At 35.2% G+C, this 26522-nt stretch overlaps 3 protein-coding genes across 3 annotated transcripts; all 3 read left to right on the forward strand.

The window, feature by feature from the left end:
• Window positions 1-6765: 6765 nt before the first annotated feature.
• On the forward strand, window positions 6766-8388 carry LOC133289463 (uncharacterized). Its single transcript, XM_061487395.1, is given in 6 exon segments — window positions 6766-6848; window positions 7232-7661; window positions 7693-8127; window positions 8129-8195; window positions 8198-8220; window positions 8278-8388. Coding segments are annotated over 6 exon segments (1149 nt in total).
• A 4221-nt stretch (window positions 8389-12609) lies between these two features.
• Window positions 12610-25759, forward strand: LOC133289464 (probable leucine-rich repeat receptor-like protein kinase At1g35710). The gene is made up of 3 exons (XM_061487396.1): window positions 12610-15144; window positions 24457-25204; window positions 25398-25759. Exons 1-3 carry the CDS (start codon window positions 12610-12612, stop codon window positions 25757-25759), a joined length of 3645 nt encoding a protein of 1214 aa, XP_061343380.1.
• On the forward strand, window positions 21495-24422 carry LOC133289505 (probable leucine-rich repeat receptor-like protein kinase At1g35710). The gene is made up of 2 exons (XM_061487479.1): window positions 21495-24336; window positions 24414-24422. Exons 1-2 carry the CDS (start codon window positions 21934-21936, stop codon window positions 24420-24422), a joined length of 2412 nt encoding a protein of 803 aa, XP_061343463.1. The 5' UTR covers window positions 21495-21933.
• Window positions 25760-26522: the final 763 nt, after the last annotated feature.

Below are 26522 nucleotides of genomic sequence, written 5' to 3' on the forward strand. Positions count from 1 at the left end.
AATCAAGGCTCTTGATAATCAACGAATGATTATCTAATTCGGTACTATTCCACTAAAAGTCCGAACTTGAACTCCAAGATTAATAACAATTATAACATGAATATGCATCGCTCCTTCGTAGAATGTCTATAATTGATTGACAAGTTTTTTGTAACTCAATCAATTATTTATCCCCTTGACTATGATAGTTTCTCTAATGGATTACATGCACTGGCCAGTGTCTTTTATATCCAAGTATCGAAACCTATCAAGGGGACATATCCTACAAATTCCATGTTGTTTATCTCATAAATACCGATAATCAAATAATCTCACTCCCAAAATACCGAGTTATTGGCCGTCAATAGATCGAACCTCACCCGTTGGTAAATCAAAGAATGAAAGCTATTTGATTACCTATTTATAATAAACTCAGGATTAAGAGCAATTACATAACTATAGTTAACTGGAGATTTGATACCTTATGACAGAAAAAACAATCTTAATCAAATCTCACCTTGATCCTTTCAATGTGAATGTTAATTCACACTAATATTTTACAATGATTCGGACAAAATCATTTCATAAAATATTGCAGCCTAAATAAAGTGCCCAACTTTATTTAACAGCTGTGAATCTATTCATCAATTGTGAGAACCTATGATCATGTCCTCCATGAACGTATCCATATGATCATATACTCCACAATTTGATCCGGACCTTGATGTTTGTAAATAGTGCGCAAAATAAATAATACCTTATTTGTAAAATTCAGAAAATGATTACATTATTTCATTGTCTTACTCCAAGAGCACAATGAACCCAATATCTCCCACTCGCTTAATCCAAGTCTGGGATCCTCCTAAGACCCAAAGAAGTAACATGCCTCTCGAATACAAGTTTATGCAAACTCTTAGTAACTGGGTCTACAAGATCCACCTCTAATGCTATCTGAGTTTAGTGAAAAACTCATAGCACAAGGTTGATTTCTTGAGTCAATATCCACTTGAAATAACTGAATTTGTGAAAACTCAGCTTTTCAAGACTCCCATTAGAATATACCAACATATAATCTCTCGTTCTCCAAAGATACTTGAGTACATGCTTAACAATAATCTTAGTGTTCCTCTATATCCAGAATGGTACCATCTCACTACTCCCACTGCGTGACAGATGTCTGGTTTAACACCCAACACGATATGCATGAGACTACCTTTGCCAAAGCATAAAATATCCTGCTCATGCATTCTTCCTTCTCAGGAGTCTTTTGTTACTCCTTAGGGAGATTAATTCTACATCTGAGAATTATAATTCTTCTCTTAGAATTCTCATGTTGAATTTTGGAAAAAGTTTTGTCAATGTAAGTAGTCTGAGGTGATGCCAACAACTTATTCTTCCGGTCTCATAAGAGTTTTTTACCAAGAATATAATTGGCCTCTCCAGTACTTCCATACCAAAACCCTAACTTAGCCAACTTTTTATGCTTGATATTACCTCCATGTTGTTTTCAATAAAGAGCATAAAGTACCAGGAAAAACTACTGTCTTCCATTGGATTCTTTACATACAAATACACATCGTTCATCAAGGTTCTCTCAAAATCAAAATTTTGATAACCTGATCAAAGACTAATGTTCCAAGACCTGGATGCTTGCTTAAGTCCATGAAGTAGACTTTCACAACTTGCATACCATGTGTTTATGCCCATTTGCTATAAACCCTTTTGGTTGTTGTATGTAGATATCCTAATATCAAACTCCCAAAATGAAATCTCATAATTGAGACTTAAAGCAACTAAGAGAATCTAGATAGACTCAAGCATGACGTCTGGCAAAAATTGCCTCCAAGCTAGCTTCGAAGGTTTTCACCTTCCTGTCCATCCTCTCTTTGCCTTATATGTCCATATGCACCTTGTGGGTTTTACCCCTCTTGGTGTCTTTACTAGTACCGAATGGAGTTGAAATACAAGTATTTAATCTCATTGTTCATAGCTTGAGCAACACTTGATCAACAACATCTTCTAGTGCATTATCGTAACTAGTAGGTTCAATGTCACTCAACAAGAGACAACTTGAGAGTTAACAAGGTTCTCTCCCACTACGAATGTACTGCACTAGACCTTGTGTATTTATAGGTAAAACAAAGAGTGGGTCAAATGGTGGATCTTCAATTTCTTGAGGATTCGCTTATTCTTGATATTGTTCCTCCACATGTGATACTAATATTTCTACTAGTTTCACTTATATATTATCATGTTGAATTTCCAATTACGGTTCTCTTGTTTGTTCACCTAGAGATATATCTATCCCCTCTTGATCAATCAAGGGAACAATGGATGAAGCTTCTAGAGATTATGGAAATTCTTGATCTGAGATAATTCTCATCAAGAATAACCTTACTTAAGAGCTTATAATTTCTTTTCTAGTCCTCCTTTAAGAAAATCATGTGAGTGCACTTAGATTATCTTGTCCTTAAGACTAAATAAGAAATCATCTCTAGTTCTCTTAGGGTAGCCAAAAGATATGCACTCATCCATACAAGATTCCATCTTATTTGACTGTTGTTGTAGGACGTGTGTCGTAGCACCCTAAATTCGAATATGGTTTGATCTGGGCTTGCACCCTTTCCATAATTCTTTAGGTGTCATTACAACAAACTTTGACGGAACCAAGTTAAGAAGGTACATTTCTTCTCCTAGGCATCTCCCTTGAACAACATTAGCAAAGATGAATAACTGAACATGATCTTCACCAAGTCTAGAAATGTTTGATTTTTTCATACTGCAACTTCATTCAACTAACGCGTTCTTAGAGTTGACAGTTATGAAAACTATCCCCTCTTAAATCAGGTAAGACCTGAACTTACCAGACAGGTAGCCAACACTTTAGTCAGACCAAAGTGTTTTGATTTGAACACCTACATGATTTTTTCCCTCAAACTTAAACCTCTTGAAAATTTCCAAAAGCTTTAAACTTATGGCGCACTTGGTTCATCTGTCCAAATCCAGAGTAAACACTCATATAATGAAGTACTCATCACCTCTTCTGGTCTGAACGCTAATTGGTCCTCATACATTAGTATGCACCAGTTCCAGTTGAATAGTTGCGTAAATCTTTTTGGCCCCTTGTAGGATTGCTTGGCCATTTTACCTTCCAAATAGGACTAACATGTAACTTTTAGTTAAAAGATTCTTGAACTTTCAGTCTCTCTTTTAACCAAAACATGTTTCCTACTTGAGGTAATGTGACTCAATCACAAAGGTCAAAGTTATGTTTCATTTGAAACTTTTATTTCTTTGGTGAAAATTCTTATTCATCATCCTTTCCATTCAACATAATAAATTAAATGGTATATATAACTCAAGTAATAAAGACAATTTAATATACCGGAATAAAAGAAGATGAACTTCTTATTGAAACTGAGGAATTAAATTGTACCGTTAAACCATGTTTTCACAAAACAACTAACAAAAATAAAATTCCTCTTCAAATCCAGAATAAATAAACAGTCATCCAAAACTAAAGTCATAAATTATCAAAAGATAAAATAACTTGTTCCACTGCTAATGCAGACACAAGTTCCCATTTTCAAGCTTAAAATATCTATGTCCATTGCTGACATGTATGCCATGTTTGAACTACTGCAAAGAGTAACAAACATAATCAGTGATTCCTGAATCAATAATTCATTCACTGATTAGGCCTTCATATGCCCATATTTGGTTCTTTTCATCACCTCTGGGCAATTTTTCTTTAAGTGTCCCTTCAGTCTGCTTTTGAAGAACCTGCTTTGCGGCTTCTTCATAGCAACTGGTTTGACAACTGATCACCAAGTTATCTTGTTCTTGTTACCACCCTTGGGTTTTCCCTTGGATTTAACAAGACTTTTAGCAAAACCTGCGTTGACTGCATTCTATCTAGCTGAGCTGCTAGACACAGCAAACATGTAATTAAGAGTCTGAAGCATCTCTACTCCACTCTTAACCATGTGCATTTGCTTAGGCAAGTGTTTGGAAAGACTGACAAAAACATAATAGCGAACTACCATATTTGTCCTTTTCCAATCTGAGTATTGCGTCCTAAGAAGCATCCTCTGCAAGTTGCTATGGCCCTTGTACTGTTAGGACAAATATTTAGCTTTCATGTTTTAGAACAATATTAAAAAATAATTTTCCACTTAGTTGGTACCATCTAGATGTTTATGACTCAAAATCATTTCTAAGATATTTTCTGAAAAACATATAAAGCACACAATTACAAACAAATAATGCAATAAACAAACGAAGTACAAGTAGATTCTTATAACTACTCTTGTTTATTATTAATAAATCCTTTAGTTTATCTTTACAAGGCTTACGACAGGCAAGATACTTGTAAAAACTAAAATTGTTATTTGATCCTTCGGTGCCGTTATCAGAGCCTCGACGGGAGGGTTAATAACTTTACCAAATTTGAATGTAATTAACCATTGTTTAATTTTAAAATTATCTTTAGTTTCTAAATATTACTGACGACGAGCTGTACAATATCTAACTAAAATTTTAAAATTATTAAGGTCCAATCAAATAAAATCCGATAATGCTTATCCGACGGGGCTTCACATGACCATTTTATTAATGGACCCACAAATGGAGCCCGCAGGTTTTAAAATTAAATACTTAATTTAAAACCTTCACCCATTCAATATTTTATTTGAGAATTTTTTATAAGTTCTGTTGAATTGATTGTTTAATTTCAAAATTATCTTTAATAACTTAGTATTGTCGACGTTGGGCCGTACAATACTTTATTAAAATTTTGAAATTATTAAGGCTCGATAAAATCCAATCATGCTTATCCGTTGGAGCCTCACATGATTATTTTATTGATAGGCCCACAATGCGCCTGGAGGTTAAATTAATTTCTTAATTTAAATTCTCTCCTATAATTATTTAGGTCCAATCTAATAAAATCCAATCATGCTTATTCGATGGGACTTCACATGATTATTTTATTAATGGACCTATAATGCGCTTGAAGGTTAAATTAATTTTTTTAATTTAAATCTCCTTCCATTCAACATAAGCAATTTTTCCAATTTTTAATAATTTTTTAATTGAGAGTATCCTTTGTTTGATTTCAAAAACTATGTAAGCAAGAGCGCCGATGAACGTGCATCACTTAGCTTATCTGAATTTTGAAATCATTAAGGTCCTAAAATCCTGTCACTTTACGTCAGCGTGTGCTCCACACATTCATGATACATGAATGCTGTATGCATCGTGTGTTATTCCATGACCATTTCAGAAAACCCACAAATCACTCGCAAAATAAAAGAATTCTCTTAGAAAATTATCTTAATTATTTTTCTAGATTTTAAATCATCCAAATAGCTGATTTAATTATTAATCTAGATTGCAACAATCATAATAATTATCATTTATGAGGATAATTTGAAATCAAAATAATTTCCATAACGATTATTTGTCTTGATGTTAATCATCCAAAATTAATTAATTCAAATATTAATCTATATTTTTAACAAAAATCATATTAATTATTAATTAATTTCTTAGGATAATTTAAAATCAAAATAATCTCATAATAACTATCATACTAGTCGCTGAAGACATAATAGCTATTATGCTCATGTAATCACACAAGTTATGCAACAATATGACACCACCTATTCTATATGACATGTTATCGCAATAAACCATGTTATCAATCATATAAATCATCTAATCATACAATTAAGGCAATTAATTATAATAAAGACCTTAATCCATGGTTTCCTAAAAATAAAATAAAATTACAGAGTAATTAATTAGGAAACTTTGCGACTGATTGCTCCTTTCCTTCTAGTCCATAGGTTCTGTTTCAAGCTTCTTTATGGTAGCCATGGGCCCAAAGGCCCAAAATACCAACTTTTGGCGAGAAACCCTAAGTCAACATACAGGAACCCTAGCCGTCACGTCCATTGCACCGTCATCCGAACTCATCTCAGCACGAAACTCCAGGGGAAGGACCGCCTTGAAGAGCACCGCCGCCGGAACCACCCAAAAAGGTGGCCGGACGCTCCCTCACTCTCTCATTCTTTTCCGGAGAGTGGTGGCCACTTGCATAAGCTTGTGGCAGCGCGTGGAGGCTTAGGTGGCGGTGATTTACCCACCGTTGCGTTCGTCTTTCCGTCCTCTTTCCAACCACATATAGATCGCCTCATTATGAGATCGGGAAGTCCTCGAAAAGTCTCTGACAGGGCTGACTGCGCATCTTCCTCGCGGTTTCACGATCTTGAACTTTTACAAAATTTGAAAAAATACACAGAAATTCCGAATAATAAATAAAAACATCAAGGAGAAAACCTAATCATATAAGATTAGCCTCCTTGTTACAACCCAAGAAAATACAAGGAAATTTCTACCATGGATTAAAGCCAAAACCGTACAAAGAATAGATTTTTAATGAAAAGGATAATCATGCAAATATTTGAATAACAAATATAGAATCATAAGTTCCATATTTTATGAAGCAAAACTAATTACACGAATATTGAAACTAGATTCACATACCAATGTACAGCCAAGGCTCTGATACCAATTGTTGGAACTATAAGGTTTATGCGGAAGCGGTTTAGGACCTAGTACATTTGTATGCTTACTGAATCATCCTTGTTTCACAATTACCTCTTGGTGCGAAGGTCTCGTGTAGAATATTCCCTTGTATGATTCCTCTTCACGAACAGCTCACCTCAGCGCCGCAACACGAACAACCTCCTTGAAGCTAGATTGTGGCAGATCTTCCAGACTATGTCTCAAGAGGAAACGGGAAGTGTGTGGGCACTCTCTTACTTTCAGGGAGATGACCTTACTTCAACCTCTGCAACCATCAAGTAAAGACTAGTGAGGTTGATGACTATAAACGTAGAATATATATGGGTTCTAAGAAACCCTAACCCTGAGCAGAATGAGCTTTAGGTTTCTTAGGCTCATTTTACACTATGACCCTATTGGGCTTTAGCGAAAGAGCAAAACCAAACATAACTTAAATGAATCCTGAATGCTGTTGTAGCGAAATGCTTGTGGCAAGCTGGAGCAACCCACAGTTTCTTCTGTTCAGGATTACTCCAAAACCGTGTTTAGCACTGCATCACAAGTTCAATAAGGAAATGAGATTCCAATAACCTTTTATTATTGTTCACTACAATGCATGTCTTTCTCTTTTTGATTTTGGCATTAAAGTTTATGATTCAGATAAATGGGTTTTGGGATGTAGGGCTAAACCTGAGGTGCAGCTAAGTGCCAGCACCAGATAGAAAGTAACTTTTGATTCCAATGTGAAAACATACGAGCTTGTTTTGCTAGATGAAGTTGCTGATTTCCTACCAGAGAAGTGTGAAGAACATAGAGAGGAGGAAGATTTGGTAAAATCAAACCAATCAAAGTCTTACTCTGAAGATAGTTTGGTGACTTCAACGGGGTCTTACCCAACAAATCATAGGTACCATAATTGCTCAGATAGGGATGATGAAGATGGAGAAATGGGTTATTGGGATAGTGATCTTACTGATGAGGATTATGAAGAAGAAGATGGTGATAGTGATATGAAGGAAGAGTGTATTGAATTGGGAGAGGACTTTAAAGATGGAATAGTATACTCAAGTTCATGGGCAAGAAGTGCTGCTAATCAAGTGGGTGTTGAGGATGTGGAGAACCCAATCCCAACGTGTGATAAAGATGTGAAGGTCAATTGGGTTGAATTTCAATGCCCGAGATAGGAGTGTTTATGTTCATCCTGTGCTGAAACCAGTACAAAATCTCACTCAATGGAAAGAAGTTAAGGCTAAAAGAACACCACCATTGATGTCTCAGAAAGAGAATTTCATTTTGAATCAAGAGTCTCAATCTGCATTTGGCGCAGAATCATCAAAGAAGTTGAACCAGGAAATTGTAATTGATGCTAGCCTTTCAAATTGGTTGGTTTCATCAGAAACTACACCTTGCAACAAGGCTAGCTCAGTAGCTTTGTATGCGAGTACCCCTGAGAGGAGCAGCTCTCAAGGCTCAAATTCAGTGATTAGCTATGAAGATAGGCCAATTTTAAGAGCATTGACAGTTCAAGAGCTCAAACAGTTTTCAGTTTCTTCTTCGCCAAGAAAGTCGCCAAGTCCATGTGAGGGATGAGATGTACATTATAGGCTCTGCTGAGGATTCTGGCTCAGCAATTTTCTTTAAGGGAATAGCACATTGAGGAAATTCAAGTGGGTGCAGTTAAAGTGAAAATTTTGAGGGAAATCATGCGTTGGTTAACTGGTTGTGTAGGATAAGAGAGTGAATTGGCACTCAACCCCATTTTGAGATAAGGTTAGAGAGAGAGCTTTGAACGGAGGTGCTGCTTAAGCTTCTTCCACATATGTTACTCGTGTATCTTAAACACTATATAGATAAAAACTACAGGATTGATGGATTTAATTCAATCTTCATTCTTATTAAGTATTAGAACATAATGCAGATAAAAATGACCCAGGTACTGAAGTACAAAATAAGGGAGAACAAATTATGACTGAAGTGCTGAAGGGTTTGCATCTTTGTCCTCAAAAGTTGCGTTGACAGAAAGTTTGCAAGTTCGTCCACAAAAGTTGCAGTAGTAATGAGAAAGGATATTTGTCCAAAAGTCATGTTGGGAAAGGATTTGCAACTTTTTCTATTGCAATATTATCTATAATGGATTTGATCTTTTCTAACCAGCAAGTTGGACTGAACCACGTTAAATTTGTGTGTGATATATGTTTATGATATTTTTCTTTAATATAAGTATTCATATATGTTAAGTTGGAATGCTTCTTCCCATGACGTTGAACCGAAAAAGAAATTAATTTTTTTATATGAAAAGGACAGGATCCGTTTACAAATTTTTTTTGCAATTACACTAAGTAGGACCGGTCGTACACTGTGTGATTAATGTAGGACCGGTCCTACTTAGCGTAGTTTGTAAGAATTTGTAAATAAAAAAGTTTGTAAATATAACTTGCCCCTGTATGAAATTGTTTAGAGAAGGACAGTTGAGGACAAGTCTCATCGTTTTTTAAGGTTTAGGTAGGTTCATATCCTAAGCAAACAGACTATTTCCACAACTCGAAACTGTAATAAGGTGGGTTGATATGATAACGACTTGCTTCAAGACTCGTTTCCTTATTATATGGAAATTTTGAATGGTTGATATGATATTGTATGGCTCTGTTTATCTTTAATTCCTTGTTGGTTTCATGACAACATAACATGAAGAAATTTTCACATGATATCTGAAAATTGTTGTTTTATAATGTGTGTTTGTGTTGGGCCTGTAAGGGGACTCACTCACATTGGGATTCCCCAACACATTCCCTATAAGATGTCAACTGTCAAGTGTGAATTTTTTTTTGTTTATCTTTCTCTTTATTAACATTAAATAAACGAAGTCCAATTAAAATTTATGAACACGGATATAGATGTATATATTCCATATGAGGAGATCATATGAAATTTAAACATCATCAATTCCCAACTTTTGGATGGATGCTAATTAAAATTTATGAACTTGAAAGTGAGCAAGTGAGGGTAAGAAGTATGTGTTTGATCTTTTTCAGTATCATTTTTGGGAGGGTTTAAAACTTTAATACTGGACTCGTTCCGAACAGCATTGTCTCCCGTGGAGATACATATGGTTTATAAAAAAAAAAAATCGAAAGTGTTCCACATACCACATTTACAGCGATGGTTTCCTTATATTTTGACAGACAATGGATCTTGTAAGAGAGCATAGTTACCACTTTCAGGAAAATCTATAATCTGTGTTTGAAAAAAAAAAACAAAATGTTGGTAGAAAAATTAATACAAAATGATAGTGATATAAATGACACGCTAAAAAATTCATGATGTTTAGCGAGAATAAAATATCAATAAATGAAAAAATATATTTATTTTTAATATATTATTATATTCAAAAAATTCGAAAATATTTATGTATATAATTAAGTATTTGATAAATGAAAGATTGCTAAGAATATATTCTAAATGAATTAATATATTAGTACATAAATATATTTATATAACTATTTTTTTTTTAAATATATTAATCAATAAGTATTTGTCTTTTTTTTTTTGAAATAATTTTATCTTTCTTTATAAATATATTTGTGTTTGGATTAAGTTTCCTTGATAATATAAGGTTTACATGCTTTTTATGATAATTTTAATTAAAAAAAATAAAATTTATATAAATTATTTTAAAAAATAGTTTATTTATAACTTAAATTTAAAAGTATCTTTTAATTAAAAAAATTGTATAATCACAAAATAACTTCAGTTTTATTTTTTAATTTTATTATTTTAATATTTTTTTTTGGTGTGGAATTCTTATTTTTAACTTGAGTTTTAAAATAATTTTTAAGTTAAAAAAACTATGCCAAATATGCTCTTAATTTGCATGTCTATCCATGCTTTCTAATTCATTTATTATAGATATACTAATTAATAATTAGTGACTTGTTAGCAAGATAATTAAAATCGGAAATAAAATATCACAAAACGTAAAATCGTAAAAAAGTAAAAACGATTATAAGTTAATGAAAACGTTTTGACAAAAAAAATAAATCGTACAAACTAAAAAAACGCAGTTTTAAAAATAGTTTTTAACTACCCTGCTTATTAGAAATATTGGGTTATGCTGTTATTACTTAAGAACCTTTTGATCCCTATATATATATATTAATATATCTATTTTAGTCACTTAAGTGGTTATGCTTTATGAAGTAAGTTATAGTGTGCAGTGCCCACACAACTCTCTCTCCTTTCTTGATTCATAACTCGAAAGATCTGACCATACTATAGTCATTATACACGAGAAGATTCATCTGTACCGTGCAAAGAGAAGAGATTCAGCACCACGCTTACGTTACAAGAGGCAGATGAATTATGATGATTTGTTAATAATATCCCAAACTACAATAAATTCCTCGAAGAATTTTTCCTTTTTAGAGGACTATTGGTCACTGTTTAAAAACCCGGCCGGCCATCAACCCGGTCGAGGTCAGGGGTTTAACCGGGGGGTCACAGGGTCACTATGCTGACCCGATTTTATATATTAAAAAAATATAAATATATATATCCTATATGAAAATATTAAAAAACAAATCATCAATCATCAAAGATTTAAAATATACTTAACATAATTCACCAATTACAACCACAAGTTAATATTACACAACCTAATTAAAGTATCAAGATACCAAAGTACAAAACTCATATTCTAATGGGGTCACTACGCTGACTCGGTTCTGCCTCTTTTGAGAAGGTCTCTAACAAAGGAAAATTTAAAGGAAGTAAGAATGAGTTTTTGTTTTCCATCGACGACAGTAAGAATTTCAATTGAATGGGTAAATTTTTTACCTTTTCTAGAAGATTCACGGCAGCGAGGTGAAGATTGAAAACGTCTAGGTCGCTATGAGAGAAGAGAACGATTAGATTTAGGTTTACAAACATTTTTATTTTATTTTTTTTAATAAAACAATGTTGTTTCATAGAATTTTTTTTTTAATAAAAAAAAACATGCAGTGACCTCCTTTGACCCCTCTGACCCAGGAGTCACTGAAACCCTGCCGGATTTTGGTAGTCGGAGGGGTCGATAAGCATATATGGTCCAACTTGTGACCCAAATCCTCAGAGGGGAGGGGTCAGGGTTGACCCGGGTCAACCCGGAGAGTGGGGCGGGATTTTAAAACACTGTTATTGGTTTCCCATGTAATTCTTTGTATATTTTTTCCATTCTAAAGTCTAAAACATGTCCAGCTTATTAGTTAAGCACTTTCACTTACATATGAATTTTGTTAAATACATCGTGAATTTACAAAAATATGCACAAACACGTTATAAAACACCAATTTGCAGATATCATGAGAAAACTTCTTCGTGTTACATTGTCATGAAACCAGCAAGGAATTAAAGATAAACAGAGCCATACACGATCATATCAACCATTCAAAATTTTCTTACGAAAATTTAATATGAATCTGGAGCTTCTATGTGAAAAAAATTATGATATTGTCATGGGAAGAAGCATTCAGCACAAAATCATGATATTACCCATGTTCATGTTTAAACCCTTATTTAAACAATTTCATATACTTGTTCTTACATTTCATTTTCGGTCCAACGTCATGGGAAGAAGTATTCAGCACAAAACCAAGATATTACATTGCGACCTTAATGTAATTTTCATGACATATAATTTATGAATTCAGCCAAAGCAACTCCTTCTATATTAAGCACCACTTGACCTACACATTGTCCATTTGTCCTTGCATCATAACGAGGTTTCTCTTGATTGCCTACCCAAAAAAAAATAGAAAAATAGAAAAATAGAAGAAGACTTTCGATTTACAATTGTCCATTTGTCCTTGCATCATAACGAGGCGTATCACCTAACCTCCAATATCTAAAAGACTTTTGATACAAGGACCCACACATAAAGGACCCTACTATCACTTTGCTCCTTGATGAACCATGAGCTACACTACTTGTAGGGGGAACACCACATAAATAATGCATTATTAGCTCTTTCTCCAAAATTTTGTTATGAAAAACTATTCCCCCAATTGCACTGCCAAATTTGCCAACATGAAGATAACTTTTCAGCTGGCAATTTTCTCTCTGGTTCTGTCTTGTATACTAGCAGAGATTTCAGCTCAGAAAGAAGCAGAGTCTCTCATTACCTGGATGAAAAGTTTGAACTCTCCCTTCCCGCCTTCATGGAATCTTACAAACAACAGCAATAGTCCATGCAACTGGATTGGCATTACGTGTGATAAAGAAGGCAGTGTTGTTGAGATAATGCTTCCCAATGCAGGCCTAGATGGTACCCTTAACAGGTTTGATTTTTCTGCCTTTCCCAATCTCACTACTTTCAATGTCAATTTGAATAACCTGGTTGGAGAGATACCAGCTGGAATTGGAAAAGCAACAAATATGAAAATACTTGATTTGGGTAGCAACAATTTCACTTATCCAATCCCCCAAGAAATGGGAAACCTCATAGAGTTACAAGTTCTTCGTCTCTCTAACAACTCACTCTTAAAACAAATACCAACTCAACTTAGTAACTTGCAGAAATTATGGCTTCTTGATCTGGAGGGGAATTATTTAGAGAATCCTGACCCTGCTCAATTTAAGGGCATGGCATCCATAACAGAACTCAATCTCAGCTATAACTATCTCACAGAGGTTCCCCCATTTGTTTCTAAATGTCCAAAGTTGGTTTCTCTTGATCTATCACTCAACACCATCACTGGGCAGATTCCAATACAATTACTGGCCAGTACTAGGAACCTGACCATCCTAGTCCTGTCAAACAACTCCTTTGAGGGGCTAATTCCGAAAGAAATTAAGAACCTTTCAAACCTCAAACAGTTAAGACTTGAATATAACAATCTGAGTGGTAATATACCAGAGGAGATCGGTCTCTTGTCAAACCTTGTGGTGCTTGAATTGCATCAAAATGTCTTCCAAGGTCCAATACCATCATCAATTGGAAATCTTCGTATGCTTCAGTATTTGGATCTTCACAATTCAGGGCTGAATTCCAGCATTCCTGATGAGATAGGCTTCTGCACCAACCTTACCTTTCTTGATATGTCAGGAAATAGCCTGACAGGTCCCTTGCCTCTTTCCATGGATTCTTTAACAAGGATCATAGATTTGGGAATCTCTGATAACAATTTATCCGGAGAACTTCATCCATCTCTTGTTTCCAGTTGGCCAGAACTCACTTCTTTACAACTCCAGTTGAATCACCTTTCAGGAAGACTTCCCCCAGAGATTGGTTCACTTCACAATCTAACTCTCCTATCCCTATATAACAACCAGTTTTCTGGACCAATACCTCCGGAAATTGGAAACTTATCAAGCATAGAAGATCTTCAACTGTCCAAGAACTATTTCAGTGGTTCCATCCCATCAGCCATCGGAAAGTTATACAAGCTCCGCAGATTATATTTGGCCTCAAACCAACTAAGTGGGGCCCTTCCTCCTGAAATAGGTGATTTGGAAAGCATAGAGTTGCTGGACTTAAGTGAGAACAATCTTGCAGGACCTTTGCCCTCATCAATAATTCGTTTGAAAAACATCAGTCTCTTTTATCTTTTTTCCAATAATTTCTCAGATAGTATTCCTGAAAATTTTGTACCTACCTTTTTAAGGAATGTGAGCTTTGCCAACAACAGTTTTTCTGGAAAGCTCCCATCAGGAATATGCAAGGGAGGAAATCTCATATTCCTGGCAGCCAATATGAACAATCTATTGGGTCCAATCCCCGAAAGTCTAAGAAACTGCACTGGACTAAACAGAGTCTTGCTTGGAAACAATCTTCTCAGTGGAGACATTACCAATGCATTTGGTATATACCCAGATCTGGACTTAATTGATTTAGGACATAATCAGCTCTCTGGTTCTTTATCAAGTAACTGGGGAGAGTGCAAAAGTCTCTCAAGTTTCAGCATATCTGCCAATAAGGTACAAGGGAATATTCCTCCTGAGCTTGGGAAGTTGCCAAATTTGCAAAAACTTGACCTATCTGACAACAATCTCACAGGATACATCCCTGTGGAAATTTTTGGCTCATCTTCCTTGCTAAACAATCTAAATTTGAATAGCAATGATCTCTCAGGTCAGATACCAGCAGAGATAGGAGAACTTTCAGAGCTGCAGTTTCTGGATTTATCAGCAAACAATCTGAGTGGGGCAATTCCAAACCAACTAGGAAACTGCAGGAAACTTATATCCTTGAAACTGAGCATGAACAAGTTAGAAGGGCATATGCCGTATGAGCTTGGGAATTTGGTTTCCTTGCAGCCTCTTTTAGATCTCAGTCATAACTTACTAAGTGGACAGATAATCACACAGCTGGGAAATCTGATATCCCTGGAGGTTTTGAATCTTTCTCATAACCAGCTTTCTGGGGCAATACCTTCTGGTCTTGAAGGACTTATCAGCCTTCAGTCAGTTGATATATCCTACAACAAACTTGTAGGTCCCCTTCCAAACCTAGAAGCTTTTCATAAAGCTCCAGCAGAAGCTCTGGTGGGTAATGCTGGTCTGTGTAGTGGTCCTGATGGCAGTGCAAATCTGAGCCCATGTGGTGGAGAGAAAAGCAATAAAGTTCATAAGCAGAAGCTGATACTTGCTTCTGTCATTCCAGTTGCTGCTTCAATCGTTCTACTTGTTTCCCTTGGAATATTCTTCTTCCAGCATTATCAAAGAGTTGATCAAGATGAAAAGGAGGAGAATTCAAACGGAGATAATTCATTCTTCATATGGAATCACAGGAATAGAGTAGAGTTTAAGGATATACGCTCTGCAACTGAGAATTTCAGTGACAAGTATTGCATAGGGATAGGAGGACAGGGCAGTGTCTACAAGGTTAAGCTTCCAACAGGTGACATCTTTGCAGTAAAACGTCTTCACCAACATGATGAAATGGACTTCTCTGGACACCAGACAAATAATTTCATGTACGAAGTTGTTTCATTGACTAATATCCGTCATCGGAATATTGTAAAAATGTGTGGGTTCAATTACTTGGATGGGTCAATATTTTTCATATTTGAGTATGTGGAAAGAGGCTCTTTAAAAAGCGTGTTGATGAACGACCAGGAGGCAAATACCTTGACATGGGACATCAGGTTAAACATGATAAAAGGAACGGCAAATGCATTGTCCTACCTGCACCACGAATGCACACCCATCATTGTTCACCGAGACATATCAGGAAACAATATTCTTTTGGACTCTGAATATGAGCCTAAGGTCTCTGACTTTGGGACAGCAAGGTTGCTAAAATATGGAGAATCAAACTGGACTGCTCCAGCTGGTTCATATGGCTATATGGCACCAGGTTTGTCCAAAAACTTTGACCATAACTTCCATTTGCTAGTTTTGCTTACCCCCAATTTATGACCTGAAATAATCAGAAAATTTCCTACTGTCAACATGGCCTTAAAGTGAACATTATCACAAATGTCAAAATTTTAGACCCATATTTCTCTTAATACTTTTTGGCACTTTCATGTTCAATTCTGTTTGCAGAGCTTGCACTTACAATGAAGGTGACAGAAAAATGTGACGTTTACAGTTTTGGAATTGTTGCATGGGAAATTCTGGTGGGGAAGTACCCTCATGAGCTCCTTTTGTGTTTAGAATCTGGGGAATTGGATCAACTCTTTGTAGATTTCATAGATAAGAGGGTAGCTCCTCCAGCAGGTCCTGCCGTTCAAATCCTAATATTGGTTGCAACCCTGATCCTTAAATGCATAAATAAAGATCCTTTGTCCCGGCCCAGCATGCATCAAGTGTCCCATGAACTTGAATCATCTTCCAGTGGGTCACTCTCTGTCCCTTTGAGCATGATCACACTGCAGATTTTGCTCGAGAATCATGAAGAAAAATAGAATCTGTGATTGACATACAGTTCATTTAGCAGCAGCTTCGCTTAAACTTGAATGTTTGTATATTTAATAGCTCTTGTAGTCAGTCACATCTACACATTGTTCAATTTTCTTTTTATCTGATTGTAAGTTTCTCAATAGACATTGATATTATAAGTATTTTAAACATTATATCGTAATAGATGGCAGCGCAAATTACATTACGTGCTTAAAAACTTTTTCAAAAAACACCATCTACTTTCAAGTTCCGATTGAAACAAATAAATCCCTTACATAAACTCTAAATAAACAGTATAACCCCGAGCAATTAAGTCACTAACATTATAAAATTACAATAACTAAATGTATTTAAGAATTTTAACGAAAAAAATACCCAAATCCTTAACAATGCCGCCTGCTGACCTGACCACCATTCTTTATCGCCTCCCACGGCCTGCGTCTCTCATTGGCTGGCTTCTGCTTCTGCTGGGAGAACAAGTTCTCTTCCTAACTCTCAATCTGATTGCTAAATGCTCCGGTCGCCGCCAGCAGCCAGCCACACCAGTGTGTCCCGTACCAGATATTTTTCTTTAAATTTGTTAAATATATTTTAATGCAATATTTGGTACTTACCTTTATTTTTTATTATGATAGAAAAACAATAAAGTATAACCCTTCATCGGATTAATGTTTTTGCTTTCGTTGCAAGGAAAAACAAATTTCTGCCAGTGTCGACAAAGAAAAAATTTCTATAGTAAAAATATAAATATTTTTTTCTTTAATTATTTTAATGTTATATTATAAAAATGAATGCGGTTATACTTCTTATCATTTTAATCTTATTATATTTATTATATGTTTGGTTATCGTTAAATCAATTGAAAATTAGCGATATTTGAAGTTGATTTAAAGGGGACGTTTGATATAGAAAAAAAAAATTATTGGAAAAAAAGAGAAATATTTTACCAAATAAATTACAAAAAAATATTTGATAGGCAAAAAAGTTTTGTGTTAATTTTACTAAAACTATGTGTAGTTAATTGTAAAAATATAATCCAAAGTTACGAAAGTACCCATCAATTTAAATATTGTTGAATATCTTCAGTCAAACGTTAATAATTTAGCTATGAAGTGTCTTTTTCTTTCTCTCTCTCAAATATCGTTTGCTTCTTTGAGTTCGTCCATCACCTCCAATGATGTGGTTACTGCACGTAAAGAACCATTTCAATTCAAAATTAAGTATTGGGTGAGAGAACTTTTTTAATAATTTATATTATATTCTCTAATAGTATCTGATATTACGGTTGCCGGAGAACTCTTGCACACCGCCAATCCTGCCCATTGCCACACCGACAAAATACTTGTATAGAGAAATTATTAGAGGCATGAGAATGAGGGAGAATGAATTGTGAGTAATGTTGCTGTGGAGGGGTTTCACGTGTGTCCTCAAAAGCTGGCTGGGGGAATGTAACTTTATCTACAAAAGCTATAGCAGTAGAGAAAAAGTGTTTGTAATCTAACAAAAAAAATGTATCAGGAGGGGTTTTATAGTTTTTTCATTCAAAATTTATATTGAAATGTTATTTATAGTAGATTTGATCTTTTTTCTTCAATGGATGCAAACATGTTAGGCCAAATTACATTAATTTGTATGTGATGTGTTTGTGATACTTTTCATTAATCTCAAATATTTATGCAAACACAAATAGAAGGAAGGTGATATTCCCCTGCAATTTCTTCGGTTGAATTCTTGAATTATATGTCATTAAAATTATATTAAATTTGCAATGTAAAATCTTGATTTGTGCAGAATGCTTCTTCCCATGACGTTGAACCGAAAAAGAAATGAAAAAAAAAATTATATGAAATTGTTTAAATAAGCACAGTTCAGGACAAGTCTCATTGTTTTTTGAGGTTTAGGTAGGTTCATTGTAAGCAACGTTACTATCCTAAACAAAAAGACTATTTCCACAACTCGAAACTGTAATAAGGTGGCTAATATGATAACGACTTGCGTCAAGACTCGTTTTCTTATTATATGGAAATTTTGAATGGTTGATATGATATTGTATGGCTCTGTTTATCTTTAATTCCTTGTTGGTTTCATGACAACATAACATGAAGAAATTTTCGCATGATATCTGCAAATTGTTGTTTTATAATGTGTTTGCTTATTTTTGCAGATTAGTGTTGTATTTAACAAAATACGTGATGAGAATACATTAAGAAGTGAACTTGCCTCGAAGAAATAATTTGAATTGAGTTAACTTAAAAAAAAAAAAAAAAAACACATCATCGGATCATATTCATGTGTAAGTGAAAGCGTTCAACCGTTAAATGAACCGGACATGTTTCAGGGGCCGTTTGATACAAGGTTTTATGGAAGATTCTCGGAAAACTGAATTTTTAATAAATTTTTAATTTTCGGATATTATTGTAAATTGAATATTTTCATCGTATTTTTAAAAATCGAGATTCTCGGATAAAAAAAAAAATTTCTCCTTTACCAAACAACCCCTGTAAATATACAAAGCATTACATGGGAAAGAGAAAGCTAATACGAACACACAGAATGGACTAAATAAAAAAATTGAAAGAGAAATTATTTCTTCTCAATTAGGATTACAAAATATTAAATATTAATATATTGAGTCTAAGAAACTTTAGTCCCTTATCCGGGATACGGTTTTGCGCAAAATGAAACCATTTGATATGCTTAAAAAAATGTATTATGAATTCTACCCAATTTTAGCTGCAACCAGTGAATCAATTACGTTTTTCAATAGATACAATTAGGTCTTAAAATTTTACTACTTTTTTTTATATAAACCACAAGTTTCATCCACGTGAAGCAATCATGTTCGAGTCAGAAATATTCATATCATGGTGGAGCTATCCTTTTCAAAGGAATTTTTTTACATTCACAAGGATTTGAACTCAAGATCTTGTTTAAGCGGACTCTAGTGTTGAACCATAGGTTAAGAAGACTATTTATAAAGTTTTGATGATAACAAAATACATACAAAGGTCCAACATAGCTCAACATGTACGCTCTTAATACAAGACATGTCAACAAATTCTAAAAGGTACAAAAAGCTTATATCAAAGTGAAAAGTTTGAAGAGAATACTCAAATTGACAAAGTCAAAGCTTTCAAGTTAAAAGGAGTACTAGAAGATTCAAACTAAGAAGACAATGAAGACTTGTGTACTTACTGATTTTAATAGTCTTATCTAAGTCACAGAACTTATAGGAATGAGTTTATTGAGTTTTTACCTTGAGGATTGCATTATAAGTCCATAAACTCATATAGGTGACACATATTCATTTTGATCATGCATGCAATGTTCACACACATCAAGAGTTGTTATACAAGTGTGAAACATGATCATACATATGTTAGAAGTCACTTAGAATCATTTAGAAATCATTAAAAATCACTTAGATGCATTAAATTTAAAAACAAACATGAAAATTGATTTCTGCATAAAAGTAATCGAATACTTTTCTAGGTTGGAAAGTAATCGAATACTTGATGAGCTAATAACTCATTGCGTACCTAAAAATACATATCATTAGGGTTCTAAACATAAAAATTAACACTGAAAATCTCATAATCTAAGAAATCTCATATTGGCTTAGTTTTGCACATCCTTGAGGAAATTCTCATTTACTCTTTCGTTTCTCAATCTTTTCCTGTTCTTTCTCTTTGTATTTGACGTGGAGAGATTGCTCTACATTTGTTTGACAAGAGTGAATTGCTGTAATTGAATTTGGTGATTTGGAGAGACCATATAGGTGATAGGTTGAGTGTGATCAAAAGTGTTGATGATAGACTTGTAAAAAGTCTTTGTAAATCAGTTTTTCTAGCATTGGTTGGAAGGTAGAACATAGTGAAACGGATCGACCTCATTCTGGAGCTCTTAAATGGTTAGAGAGTGTGGTCAAACTGTTGATGTTTTGTGCTACGTGTCACCACGTGAATGATGCAAAGTCGCGCCTGGGTGGGGCTCGACTTAGCACAAGTTGCGCCTCTGTGAGGCGTGACCAGTTCCTCCTACCTTGGGCGCGACTGGTTGCTATATATAGATCTATAAATTTGTTACAAAATACTAGGTTTTCGTAATTTCTTATTTAAATAATAATATTTTTTTTTCCGAATTTCATCGCATGATGTATTTTGTTAAATACAACGTCAATTTACAAAAATATGCACAAACACAATATAAAACAACAATTTGCAGATATCATGAGAAAACTTCTTCGTGTTGCATTGTCATGATACCAGCAACTACAAGGAATTAAAGTTAAACAGACAACATACAAGATCATATCAACCATTCAAAATTTTCTTACGAAAAATTTCATGTAATAAGAAAACGAGTATTGACGCAAGTCTTTATCATATAACCCACCATATTACAGTTTCAAGTTGTGGAAATAGTCTGTTTGCTTAGGACAGTAAAATTGCTTACATATGTACCTACTTAAACCTTAAAAAATGATGAGAGTTGGCCTGAACTGTCCTTATTTGAACAATTTCATGTAATTTTTTTTCTTCATTTCTTTTTCGGTTCAAAAGTCACGGGAAAATCATGATACTATCCATGTTTAAACCCTTATTTAAGTAAACAATTTCATATACTTTTTTTTCATTTCTTTTTCGTTTCAACGTCATGGGAAGAAGTATTCAGCACAAAACCAAGATAGTACCACATCTCCTTCTATACGTGCTTGCATAAACGTTTGAGATTAATAAAAAAAGTATGATAAACACATACATCACATACAAATTTAATGTAGCTCGCCCAACATATTTACTTTATTGATGAGAAAAGGTCATTTCTACTATAAATGATATTACAATATAATTTTGGAAAAAAAAAACTACAAACCCCTCCTGATACAACTTTTGCATGGATAAATTGTTGCAGCCATCTTTCACTATTATACTAACTTTTGAGGAAAAAGTAGCAAACCTTATGCCAACTTTTAATTCCTCAATACAAAGTATTTATGTTGCATATCTTTCATATATCTTCATATTAATTTCAAGATTTGAATCTAACAAAAAAGTAGAGAACAATTAATCATAAAAATCTAGGTCTAATCCAACAAGTAATCTCCACCCTAATCCAAATCCATCGTCAACCGACATGCTTCAAAATAATTAAATTGCCACATTCTCCATCATCTTTCAAACTACGATCAAAGTTGCCAAACAAATCTTTGTGCTTGGCATAAGATTATAGGAAACACGCCACTTGACCTACAAATTAAGAAGACTTTCCATTTGCAATTGTCCTGACATCATAACGAGAGTTATCACCTGACCTCAATTATCTTAAAGACTCTTGATACAAGGACCAACACATTAAGAACCCCACCATCACTTTGGTCCTTGATGAACCATGAGCTACACTACTTGTAGGGGGAATATCGCATAAATAATGCATTATTAGCTCTTTCTCCTAAATTTTGATAAGAAAAACTATTCCCCCAATTGCACTGCCAAATTTGCCAACATGAAGATAACTTTTCAGCTGGCAATTTTCTCTCTGGTTCTGTCTTGTGTCCTTGCAGAGATTTCAGCTCAGAAAGAAGCAGAGTCTCTCATTATCTGGATGAAAAGTTTGAACTCTCCCTTCCCGCCTTCATGGAATCTTACAAACAACAGCAATAGTCCATGCAACTGGATTGGCATTACGTGTGATGAAGAAGGCAGTGTTGTTGAGATAATGCTTCCCAATGCAGGCCTAGATGGCACCCTTAACAGGTTTGATTTTTCTGCCTTTCCTAATCTCACTACTTTCAATGTCAGTTTGAATAACCTGGCTGGAGAGATACCTGCTGGAATTGGAAAAGCAACAAAGATGAAAATACTTGATTTGGGTACCAACAATTTCACCTATCCAATCCCCAAAGAAATGGGAAACCTCATAGAGTTACAAATTCTTCGTCTCTCTAACAACTCACTCCTAAATCAAATACCAACCCAACTTAGTAACCTGCAGAAACTAAGGCTTCTTGATCTGGAGGGGAATTATTTAGGGAATCCTGACCCTGCTCAATTTAAGGGCATGGCATCCATAACAGAACTCAATCTCGCCCATAACTCTCTCACAGAGGTTCCCCCATTTGTTTCCAAATGTCCAAAGCTGGTGTCTCTTGATGTATCACTCAACATCATCACTGGGCAGATTCCAATACATTTACAGGCCAGTCATAGGAACCTGACCATCCTAGTCCTGTCAAACAACTCCTTTGAGGGGCTAATTCCGAAAGAAATTAAGAACCTTTCAAACCTCAAAAAGTTAAGACTTGAATATAACAATCTGAGTGGTAATATACCAGAGGAGATTGGTCTCTTGTCAAACCTTGAGGTGCTTGAATTGCATCAAAATGTCTTCCAAGGTCCAATACCATCATCAATTGGAAATCTTCGTATGCTTCAGTTTTTGGATCTTCACAATTCAGGGCTAAATTCCAGCATCCCAGATGAGATAGGCTTCTGCAACAACCTTACCTTTCTTGATATGTCAGGAAATAGCCTGACAGGTCCCTTGCCTCTTTCCATGGCTTCATTAACAAGGATCAAAGATTTGGGAATCTCTGATAACAATTTATCCGGAGAACTTCATTCATCTCTTGTTTCCAGTTGGCCAGAACTCACTTCTTTACAACTCCAGTTGAATCACCTTTCAGGAAGACTTCCCCCAGAGATTGGTTCACTTCACAATCTAACTCTCCTGTTCCTATATAATAACCAGTTTTCGGGACCAATACCTCCTGAAATTGGAAACTTATCGAGCATAAATGATCTCGAACTCTCCAGCAACTCTTTCAATGGTTCCATCCCATCAACAATCGGAAAGTTACACAAGCTCCGCATATTACATCTGTCCTCAAACCAACTAATTGGAGCCCTTCCTCCTGAAATAGGTGATTTGGAAAGCTTAGAAGTGCTGGACCTAAGTGAAAACAATCTTGCAGGACCTCTGCCCTCATCAATAATTCGTTTGAAAAACATCACTCTCCTTCATCTTTATTCCAATAATTTCTCAGATAGCATTCCTGAAGATTTTGGACCTACCTTTCTAACGAATGTGAGCTTTGCCTACAACAGCTTTTCCGGAAAGCTCCCTTCAGGAATATGCAAGGGAGGGAATCTTATCTATTTGGCAGCCAATATGAATAACCTATTGGGTCCAATCCCAGAAAGTCTAAGAAACTGCACTGGACTAAACAGAGTCTTGCTTGGAAACAATCTTCTCAGTGGAGACATTACCAATGCATTTGGTATATACCCAGATCTGGAATTCATTGATTTAGGACATAATCAGCTCTCTGGTTCATTATCAAGTAACTGGGGAGAGTGCAAAAGGCTAGCAAGTTTCAGCATATCTGCCAATAAGGTACAAGGGAATATTCCTCCTGAGCTTGGGAAGTTGCCAAATTTGCAAAAACTTGACCTATCTGACAACAATCTCACAGGAGACATCCCTGTGGAAATTTTTGGCTCATCTTCCTTGCTACTCAATCTAAATCTGAGCAGCAATGATCTCTCAGGTCAGATACCAGCAGAGATGGGAGAACTTGCAGAGCTGCAGTGCCTGGATTTGTCAGCAAACAATCTGAGTGGGGCAATTCCAAACAAACTAGGAAACTGCAGTAAACTTATATCCTTGAAACTGAGCATGAACAAGTTAGAAGGGCTTATGCCGAATGAGCTTGGGAATTTGGTTTCCTTGCAGCCTCTTTTAGATCTCAGTCATAACTTACTAAGCGGACAGATAATCACACAGCTGGGAAGTCTGAAATCCCTGGAGGTTTTGAATCTTTCTCATAACCAGCTTTCTGGGGCAATACCTTCTGGTCTTGAAGGACTTATCAGCCTACGGTCAGTTGATATATCCTACAACAAACTTGTAGGTTCCCTTCCAAACCTAGAAGCTTTTCATAAAGCTCCAGCAGAAGCTATGGTGGGTAATGCTGGTCTGTGTAGTGGTCCTGATGGCAATGCAAATCTGAGCCCATGTGGTGGAGAGAAAAGCAATAAAGTTCACAAGCATAAGCTGATAATTGCTGTAGTCATTCCAGTTGCTTCTTCAATCGTTATACTTGTTTCCCTTGGAATATTCTTCTTCCAGCGTTATCAAAGAGTTGATCAAGATGAAAAGGAGGAGAATTCAAACGGAGATAATTCATTCTTCATATGGAATCACAGGAACAGAGTAGAGTTTAAGGATATACGCTCTGCAACTGAGAATTTCAGTGACAAGTATTGCATAGGGATAGGAGGACAGGGCAGTGTCTACAAGGCAGTGCTTCCAACAGGTGACATCTTTGCAGTAAAACGTCTTCACCAACATGATGAAATGGACTTCTCTGAACACCAGACAAATAATTTCATGTATGAAGTTGTTTCATTGACTAATATTCGTCATCGGAATATTGTAAAAATGTGTGGGTTCAATTACTTGGATGGGTCAATATTTTTCATATTCGAGTATGTGGAAAGAGGCTCTTTAAAAAGCGTGTTGCAGAACGACCAGGAGGCAAATACCTTGACATGGGACATCAGGTTAAACATGATAAAAGGAATGGCAAATGCATTGTCCTACCTGCACCATGAATGCACACCCATCATTGTTCACCGAGACATATCAGGAAACAATATTCTTTTGGACTCTGAATATGAGCCTAAGGTCTCTGACTTTGGAACAGCAAGGTTGCTAAAAGATGGAGAATCAAACTGGACTGCTCCAGCTGGTTCATATGGCTATATGGCACCAGGTTTGTCCAAAAACTTTGACCATAACTTCCATTTGCTAGTTTTGCTTACCTCCAATTTATGACCTGAAATAATCAAAAAAATTCTTACTGTCATCATGGCCTTAAGTGAAAAAAATTATCACAAATGTCAAAATGTTAGACTCGCATTGGTCTTAATACTTTTTGGCACTTTTATGTTTAATTTTGTTTGCAGAGCTTGCACTTACAATGAAGGTGACAGAAAAATGTGACGTTTACAGTTTTGGAATTGTTGCATTGGAAATTCTGGTGGGGAAGTACCCTCATGAGCTCCTTTTGTGTTTAGAATCTGGGGAATTGGATCAACTCTTTGTAGATTTCATGGATAAGAGGGTAGCTCCTCCAGCAGGTCCTGCCGTCCAAATCCTAATATTGGTTGCAACCCTGATCCTTAAATGCATAAATAAAGATCCTTTGTCCCGACCCAGCATGCATCAAGTGTCCCAAGAACTTGAATCATGTTCCAATGGGTCACTCTCTGTCCCTTTGAGCATGATCACTCTGCAGATTTTGCTGCACAATCATGAAGAAAAATAGATTCTGGTTTTGACATAAAGTTCCTTTAGCAGCTTAATAGTTCTTGTAGTCAGTCACATCTACACATTGTTCTATTTTCTTTTCTCTGATTGTAAGTTTCTCGATAGACATTATAGCAAATTACATTACGTACTTCAAACTTTTTCAAAAAACACCATCTACTTTCAAGTTCCAATTGAAACAAATAAATCTCTTACATAAACTCCAAATAAACATTATAACCCCGAACAACTAACTCACTAACATTATAAAACTACAATAACTAAAATTATTTAAGAATTTTAACGAAAAAATACCCAAATCCTTAAGAATGCCGCCTGCTGACCTGACCACCATTCTTTATCGCCTCGCATGGCCTGCGTCTCTCATTGGCTGGCTTCTGCTTCTGCTTCTGCTTCTGCTTCTGCTGGGAGAACAAGTGCTCTTCGTAACTCTGAATGTGATTGCTAAATGGTCCTCTTCATGGTCGACACCGGCGGTCGGTGGCCGGCATCACCCAGCCACACCAGTGTGTCCCGTACCAGATATTTTTCTTTAAATTTGTTAAATATATTTTAATGCAATTTTTTGTACTTACCATTATTTTTTTTATTATGATAGAAATTAAGAAGTATAACCTTTTAGGCTTTTATTGGGATAAATTTTTCTGATTTTACTTTCTGCCACACGGGACATTTTTTCTGTAATAAAAATAAAAAAGAAAATTTCTTTAATTATTTTAGAGTATAGTTATATTGACAAATTTATAAATTATACTATGTCT

The sequence above is a fragment of the Gastrolobium bilobum genome, unplaced genomic scaffold, assembly GCF_033153095.1.
Source record: "Gastrolobium bilobum isolate Gb01-03AN ecotype WA unplaced genomic scaffold, APGP_CSIRO_Gbil_v1 utg8959, whole genome shotgun sequence".
NCBI lineage: Eukaryota > Viridiplantae > Streptophyta > Magnoliopsida > Fabales > Fabaceae > Gastrolobium > Gastrolobium bilobum.